This window comes from Aptenodytes forsteri, unplaced genomic scaffold, assembly GCF_000699145.1.
Source record: "Aptenodytes forsteri isolate BGI_AS27 unplaced genomic scaffold, ASM69914v1 Scaffold80, whole genome shotgun sequence".
NCBI classification, from domain to species: domain Eukaryota; kingdom Metazoa; phylum Chordata; class Aves; order Sphenisciformes; family Spheniscidae; genus Aptenodytes; species Aptenodytes forsteri.
Genome location: NW_008795026.1, coordinates 1644838 through 1653823, shown reverse-complemented (window position 1 = coordinate 1653823; position 8986 = coordinate 1644838). Strand labels below are relative to the sequence as shown.

Genomic DNA, 8986 nt, shown 5'->3' with positions numbered 1-8986 from the left:
GGAAAATTTTTCACAATGAGAACAATCAGCCATTGGAACCACCTCCCCAGGGAAGTGGTGGATTCCCCAATGGACACTTTTAAGATTCGGCTGGACAGGGTGCTGGGCCATCTTGTCTAGACTGTGCTTTTTCCAAAAGGGTAGAGGACCAGATGATCATTGAGGTCCCTTCCAACCTCTATTCTATGATTTATGGTATTCAGTAAAAACATACTCTGCATAACTTACCCACAAAAACATACTAAAGTAAGAGTAGAACCTTATCACCATGTTCCAGTATTTAAAGGGTGGCTACAAAGAAGATGGAGACTCCCTTTTTACAAGGAGTCACATGGAAAAGATGAGAGGTAACTTGTACTTACAAGTTACTCCTGGGGACATTCCAATTGGACACAAGAGGAAAATTTTTCACAATGAGAACTATCAGCCATTGGAATAACCTCCCCAGGGAAGTGGTGGATTCCCCAACGCTGGACACTTTTAAGATTCGGCTGGACAGGGTGCTGGGCCATCTTGTCTAGACTGTGCTTTTGCCAAGAAAGGTTAGACCAGATGATCCCTGAGGTCCCTTCCACCCTGGTATTCTATGATTCTATGATTCTACAAATTGAGACATTAAATTAGCTGCTGTTTGCTTACAGCTGAGGATACATGAAGATTTGCTGCCACCTATATATTGCTTTTTTTCTGGATTAATTAAAAATAAAGGAATTCTAAAAAAAAAGGCATATAGATTCCATTCACAATTACATCTGAGTCGGTATGTACTCTACAGCATATTATACTTTCTTTATGGAGTAACCCCTAGTGACATGGAAAAAAAAACAATCATGACATAAAGACCTATCATTGACCCAACAGAACAAAAATTTCTATTCCCCCTGTAATACAAGGAAGAAAATAATCCTTTTGTTCTAATTCTTTGTGATCGTTATTGTCCCTTTTCTGGGGAAGAATTCAGACATCGTATTGCCAGGTACTATGTAGATAAAGGAAGATGCAGGTGAACAAATTGTTCTTCACCTCTATCTTTCTGTGATTAAAGGAATGCGGTGCACTCGTTACATACTGACTATGTCTGCAAGGGGATTGACATTAAGTCTGGAGTATACTGAAAAAATAACAAGCGATTTTCTATTAAAAGTCAGTACTTTATTATAGTTATAAGCAATTAGGTAATAACTGCAGATAAGCACTGGGCTTTTAAACCATCACTAGAGTTACCTGAATTTGAAAGCAGATGCTCTCAGCGGTAGCAGTTCAACAAACAAAGACTACATCTGTATCACTAGTCTCTATTTGATTGATTCACTAACTTGATTCCATTTCCCTAAAAAGGAACAAGGAATTGCAGCAATAGCAATGCAAATAAATGAATTTGCATTTTTTTCTCCTATCTGTGGTGGGTGTGTTGGTCTGTCATTTTGGAAAACTTAGTGCTCACTCTTGAATTACACAGCCCTCTTTGCAGGTAAGCATTTAATTTGGGTCATCACAGAAATCCAAATGCTATCTTCACTGTCAAGATAGCAAAAGGTTATCTATTTGAACAAAGGCAGAACCTCCAATTCTTAATGAGGACAAACCTTTATGTGAAATATGGTACTCAGAGGTCTAACTTCATGTTGATACTATAAGACTGAAATATCAAGTCACAAGTCTGGCCTCTCAATACAGTTACCCTGCCACACACACTTCATGCAGTAGCTAAGAATTAGGTAGTTTATGAAAAAAAAAGCATCACACACACTTCATGCAATAGCTGAGAATTAGATAGTTTATGAAAAAAAAAGCATGATCATTTCTTTCATTAAATTGTGAGTCAAAATACTGTGGATCTGTATTTCCCCAGGATACTTTAATAGCTAGGTATTTCTGCCCACTCAGTTTGTAGGCATTTATTCGATAACATTCAGCTTGTCTTTTGAAGCATGGCACTGGTTTTGCTTCATTTTGTTCTCATAGGTAGACAATGGATGCCTGCAGCCTGTATGCAACAACGGCATTTTTTGCATATGAAAAAAGAGAATGAAAAAGTACAGCAAATGGAAGGAAAAATAAAATTTGTATGTCCTTAGTTTTCTATGGGAAACAAAAACAGAATTGCAGATGCCTGTGAATGAACTAGCTGTGGTTAATCCTATATAGATTTTCAGCTACTCATCTAAATACTTAGATTAGCATTTATGTCAAAGGCGTCAGGTAGCAGTAACAGGGAATGGAAGAGGATACAGACAAATATCCGCTCCTACACTGTAATTTTCATGCCTCAAAATGCTTAAGCACTCTGGCCAAATCTGAAAGGCTCTCGGACACTGCAGGACTTGGCCAAGAGGATATAGAAGTCTTACAAGAGCCAGGCCTTATATTGTAATGGTCGATGTTTATTTGGAGTCTCACTTCCACTCTCTGTTACTTCCACTTAACTTCAGGAGTATCAGTAGTCCTGATTTCAGTGAGAGTTTTCAGGAGCTCAGAGCTCGGCATGAATTCAAACGCTCTACTGGCTTTAACTCAAATCATCTGGCAGGAATGTCCCCGTTTTGCTTTGGAAATGGATTACATAGACTCTGCTTAGGAAATAGCTCCCTCTTCTGTTCTTCCTGAAACCAAACCAGTCCTCTGAAGGAAGGAAACTATTTCAAACCACTTATACAGCAATGGAGCACAGTACTGCAGCACATTGCACAAAATGCTGCGCTGGGGCAGTCCCCTTTCAGTCCAGCTTCTCCTTTTGTGCTCACTCCACAATTACTGCATAAGGTTAGGAAGAGTCATCATGTCCAGCTATAGCTGAGTGAAGTCAGTACAAGAGATTTCTTGGTCAGACATAGTCTTCTCAAAGAATTTTATGCAGTCCAATATGCCTTTGACACTCATAAATAATGTACAATATAGTCACTGATTATCACATACCATGAATACACTTACTCTTCTCAGTTTTCTTGGGGAGCTGTCAAAAGCCCACTGAAGCTGTATTCTCTACCTCAGTTAATGCTGAGTGTGAAGTAATAAACAGTCCTGAAACTGGAAAGGATTAAATGATGGGTTGGCACTACCTTATACGCTCTGTCAAGCTATATGAAACAAGAGTTGTATGGAGTCAGACCCTGTTGCTTCTGCTTCCACAGTGACTTATGAGCTGGCTCTCTGCATTCACACGGAGCCATGCAAGACTTAATAAAACCTTCTGGAAGCAGAATATCAAAGGTGGATCTGCAGGCACCAGTTCCAGTTCAGCAACAGTTGGACTCATATTGCCTGGGTTCAGCCGTTACCTGACACAGCTCAGCTTTCCAGTACAGTACATAATGGAGAACTGACCTCTTGTGGATTTTAAGACTTAAGAATGTAGTACTTTGGCCTGTTACTCAATTTTCTTTTACAAATGAAGTTAGCTAACACAGGTGAATAACTGCATAATGCTGGTGGCTATTTTCAGCTCCTTTTTGGTTCCGGACAGGAAGCAAGTGCCACTCTTGGCCCATTTGCAGCTCCAGTAGAAGTCCAGTTTGTTAATTCCCACAGCCCCTAACATAAATGTGGAGAGCCCTAATATATCATTGCTTCCTCATGATCTCAACAGGGCCCCAACACACCATGTCCCAAGATTTATAAGAAATTAAATAGGAAAACAAAATAGTAATAATAATTTTTAAAAATCTGTGGTTGCAGTTTTAGCATATTAATGAGTTTTTTCAGCACTTAAAAAAAAAAGCAACAAACCTGGCTGCTGTTAAATTTAGTAAAACAGAAATACTACTTTATGGCCCACAGAAGGGGATAATGGCATGTGCGTTAGTTTATGGAGCAGCAGGTGATATAAACTCAAAAATATTTCTACCAATCATAACACAGGCTCACCTCTAGCGCTGGGAGTGCACCACAAGACCAACACTCAGGGTGCCCGAGCCCTGTGCGTGACTTTACTATTGATATGCTGTGTGACCTGTAACATGCAGGTTTCTCTCTATCTGCTTCAGTTTTCCCATCTGTAGTATGGGCAGAGTGATACTCACCCCCTGCTTAAAGTTGTTTGAGAGCTGCTGACGAGAAGTGCTCGATAATGAGGCAGCAGTTTTTATTACGCAGATTTTACATATGCATGGACAGGGCACAGTTGCCCCGCACTGCTCAAACCTAGAGCATCTACAGCAGTTCAGAATTCCAGATTGGTTAAACTCTGATGGATGACTCGACCCGAAGCATTTCAAAACCCAACCCAAGTCACGGCCCACTATGAAGCCGGCTTTGAGATGTGGCAGTCTGGGTCCTACTGCTTCAGCAACCCCCAAATAAACAAAATCCCATGCCTCCCACTCTTCTCAAATTATGCACAGAAAAAAAAAACATCAAAAAAAGATCAATTAAGAGTATAAGACGGAGAAAAGCCAAAAATACATATTTGGAGCTCACAGAAGGAGGCTCTTCTAAACCTTTTATATAAATGTGAAGGAATGCAGCACGATAAAAAAAAATCTGAGCTAACTTTTGAGTAAAATACTTTGAGACACAGGAGCTGTGTGGCTGCAGCATCATGATGCGTGGGGACACTAACTGGGCTTAGTCTAAACACTGCAATGACACGGGCTATCCTGCTTCAAGGACACATGGCAGCATCTACATGGTACAGCACTGTGCTGGTAGCTAAACCAGCCTGTTTGGGCATGGCTTGGATATCTCAACACAGCACTGCACTGATCCATGTGGACATATGCATGCACTTGGCTGGTATTCCTTAATTTTATCCTCTGAGGTTTTCTGGATGTACTACTGCAATATTTAGAGGTAATCAACACTATTTCCTAAGGAGTGAGCAATGTCCCCGCGGAACACAGTAGATGACCTCCGCAGGTGGGAGTCACCTGTACTGCTTAGATGTCTAAGTGGTCTAAGTCTGAACTAGTAACTAGCTCCCTTTTGAAGCAGTAAAGAGAAACCAGCACTTCCAGGGTCTCTCCACTGACCAAGAAAGGAGTCTTAAGTGGTTTGGGATGTCAAAAATTACTAAGTTAAATCTTAAAACTTCTCTGCCTTTCAGTATCTTCACCTCTTCCAGCTACTTCCCCTCAATGAAATCAGAAGGTGTATCTCAGTCGCTCCTAGTCCTCCATCAGACTTCCTCAATGTTTTAGTCCAATATTCTTACAAATATTCTTACCTGTGGCCTGACAACCAACTCTCATTTTTCTTGAGGGATCTTTCTCTCTTCTCTCTTCCAGCCCCTGAATGCCTGTGAGGAACACTCACTTTAAGGCTTTTTTCATTGCTGTGTGTACCAAAGCTTGGAACTGATTTTCTTTCTTCTGTCTTGGTCCTCTCTCTTTCAGACAGCAGTTTGGCAAAAGAGTCATCTGTATCTTTGGGGATGTTCCTTAGTTTTTCAGAGGCTGAACTTGTGTGTGAGCTTGACATAGTCTTTGATGCAAACTCTATATTTACTTGTGTTGAAGATCCTTTGCTTTCTTGAAAATCAGTACTTGGGACACTCAGGTCATTTTCTTCATGTTCTTCACCCTTGAACTGTGCTGTGCTGCTTATGCTACTGGATCGTTTCGAAAGCCTCCTTTTTTGCAGATCCTAGAAACAAGTGTCATTAAAACCATAGATTAAAATTTGAGCATCTTTAAATAAACATGAAAAGCAAAGGAAACTCTATCACTAATTTCTGGGCTAAGCAATTTGTTTATTATTAGGAATCAGCTTATATAATAAATCAGATTTTTAAAAAATTGATAATAAATAAGACAGACATACACTTAAAGATGCTATATACCATTAAAAACTTCTTTCTTTTACCTAAGAACATCAACAAAATACCTCCTAAAAGCTTAATTTTCGGGTTGTACCCAACTCAGGAAAACAAGACATATAAGACATTTTATTGGAAAGACTGCCCACTACAGGTATCTAGTCTTTATTTCCAAATTAGATATATTTAGAAAAATCCAACTAATCCATTTAACTTCCATATTCTTTTCAGTATTATCAAAATGGTATGTTTAAAATATTTCAATTTCTCATTATTACAAGCCTAATTTTAGACACGGAAAGTTCCTGTCTATATAAAAGCAGCATGAAGGAAAAAAAAAGAGGTAAAAATTTTAGAACTGTGTTTTGAAAACACTTATTGATGGAATATAGTCTGATTGGACCAATTTAGAAACATATTTCTATCTGAAAGTAATTTTCAATTCCAAACTGCTACTGATTAAACGTGGGGTTTTGGAAAAACCTGAGTAAAACAGATACCCGTGGCTAAGAAAACTTTGAAAGCTGTAGCTACTGCTAAGGAAAAAAAGCAATTTTCCTAGGAAAATGGAAAATCCCATCTGTCAAGAGATATCAAGAATGGAGAAGATTTGTAAAGAAATTCTGTAACCTAAGATCACAGACATGCAGGGGGTAGTTGCATGTAGTGGTTATATCTGAAACAGTTTGAATTTCTGAATTAACCAGAACCACTTCCCTAACTTACCACATATTTTCAGATTGCAGATTTAATGGATTAGCATGCAGAAGTCATTTTAATATTATTTGCAAATGACTTTATCGCAGAAGGTTAGATGTAAAATCCATGGCTAAGCCAAATATTTTGTAAGTGTTGGAAATCACCTCTGGTGAACTTGCTACTGGTCCAGTCATCAATCCTCTGACAATGAGACCAGACCTGGGCCTTGGCTTCTCCTTCACTGTGGATTTCAGCTCCTCAGAAATCATTGCTGCTTTTAAATCTTCTCGACTGTCTTTTAACTTCTTATCCCCATCAGAGGGTAAGTGGCTGTTGTGTATTGTCCCTGTGTGGCATTTTTCACTTTTGTGCTGATGTTTTCTGGATGGAAGGATTTTATCTAGTGGATTCTCAACATCGTATCTACAAGGAAGAAAAAGGCAAAACTTCAAACAGCAAAATAATACTGCACAATGAAATCAATGAAAACATGTGCTTGGCTAATTAAAGCACTGCTGTCAAATTAAGTCACTTATTATCTAGCAATGGTACTCAAATACAATCACTTTTCACTTAAACATCTATATGTAGGTCTTCAGGACATTATTTCAGTATCATTATTATGTGTCACAATTGGTTATAATATGTGTAAAACTTTAATCTTATGCTTACTTATTTTGATATGTACCGTATCATAACAGAAAGCAAACTATATGTATCATACCAGACAGGTCCTAAGCTACCACCAGCAGTTCCCATTCCTTCTCCATCTGCTTGGTTGGCAGTTTAAAAATTTGTTAATGCTTTTGCTAACATCATTATCGTATAACTTTGACTCTACTGACCCCTTTCACTCATTGTTCAAATGTAGAACACTTATTTTAGTTCAAAAAGAAAGGTACTTCTGTATTTGGGCTTTTCCTTGATAATAGGTTGCTACACTACTGTCATTTGACCTCTTCCGTATTCTTCAGCCTGGTCCTCCAGGTAGCAACACAAGGTCTAGTTCACTGTTTGCATCTGTTTTCCTACACATACATAATGCTATAAACAAGCCTTTCTGAAATGCAGGTGAGATTCACCTGGATCTGTGACTCCGTTTGTACAACACTATATGCATTTCTTTCTTAAAAGTATCTTTTAAGAAATCATATTCTTACTAGAAAAAAAGTCATCATTTGAGCCTGTAAGAAATCATGACAAGTCCAATTTTCTTCATCAGGATCTGTTTCACTGTCTGCGTACTACTAGATCACTGTTAAATGGAAGTTCTTTTATTGAGTAGTTCCCACTTTACTGAGACCTCTTTTGTGTCAGTTGATAAATTTATATTCTGTGTAACCTGAAAATGCTAGCCTTCTTTACAATAACTGTCCTTGAACTTGTTTTTCACTCTAGGATGTGAAATCCATCCTCTTTCATAGTAAAGCAATTCCATGCGTTGAAGCATCTTGTACCACAAAAAAAATTCCTTTTATTTAACCAGCTGAAAATTGGTTTTTGAAGTAGTACGTCTTGTGTTGTGAAGACACGCTGCATGTGTAAACGGAAGGGAGCATGATCAGTCTCTGGGAGCATTAGAAAATCTGAGGACTGTTAGTCCTGACCTAGGACCACGTAACCCCTCATTGCCAAAGGGCACAGTGTGTCAGCTTAGAGACTTGTTTTAACAGTTACAGACATTCAAAAAAACTTCAAGAGGTAAGTTAAAAGGAAAGAAGACTCTTTAATAAGGAACCAGTCTCCACTCCTGAAAGCATTGTTAAAAATTATGCAGGTAGGTGAAATTAAAACTAATTTCAGGCACTGGCTGGTTGACCTGGTAATGCCTGGTTTTTCCTTGGCCGGAGGGGATGGAAATGGCCAGGAGGATCACAGAGCTGCGCTTTGCCATGGTGTTTCTCTCACCGGTTCATTTTGTGGGCTGAAATAGGACACGGCTGAACCAAACTGGCAACCTGTCCACGACAGTCCTCGTCGTGGCAGCTTTGCGGCATCCTCCTGCGGCCATGCTGCGGAAACGCAGATGAACCGCACGGCTGATCCAAGGGAAAAACGAAGCCACCCATCTAGGAGTGCCCACCTGTGTCCGAGGGTCAGATTCTCAGCCGGTTTCAAAAGAAAACTCAGTTACAAATAGTGATTTGTACCAGGACAGGCCCCGAAAGCCACATTCCCCTGTCACACCCAGTCGACCTGTTTTTCCTTCCTTGCACCCCCAGCCAACTTCAGTTGCCCCCCACCCCAGGAAGGCATAACTGGTGAGTTTGGTGCATACGAAGGCATGAAAATCGGTACAAAATCACACAGGATTTAGATGGAAACCAGCAAGTCAAGACAGGATTTTGCCCCCTCCAGAGCCAGCAGCTTTCAGTGTGTGGCTGGGTAACGTTTCCAAGCTCTTAAGCGCATAAAGGTTGGGCATTTCTGGTTTTCGCTTTCCGATTTTCCTTTAATCTGCCATTTTTGGCTCCCCCCTGCCCCACTGGCTGGGGCAGCGAAGGGGAATGCTTCGCCCCTTGAGGAGTGCCGGCG

At 39.9% G+C, this 8986-nt stretch overlaps 1 protein-coding gene across 1 annotated transcript in view; it reads right to left on the bottom strand.

Moving 5' to 3' along the window:
* The window catches only part of FAM188B (family with sequence similarity 188 member B), a 98983-nt gene that overhangs the window by 77683 nt on the left and 12314 nt on the right, over positions 1–8986 (bottom strand). The window contains exons 3-4 of the mRNA XM_019471182.1: positions 6616–6874; positions 5162–5580 (exon numbers count right to left, since the gene is read on the bottom strand). Of these exons, the coding sequence (XP_019326727.1) occupies positions 5162–5580; positions 6616–6874 (678 nt within the window). The remainder of the gene's footprint in view (positions 1–5161; positions 5581–6615; positions 6875–8986) is intronic.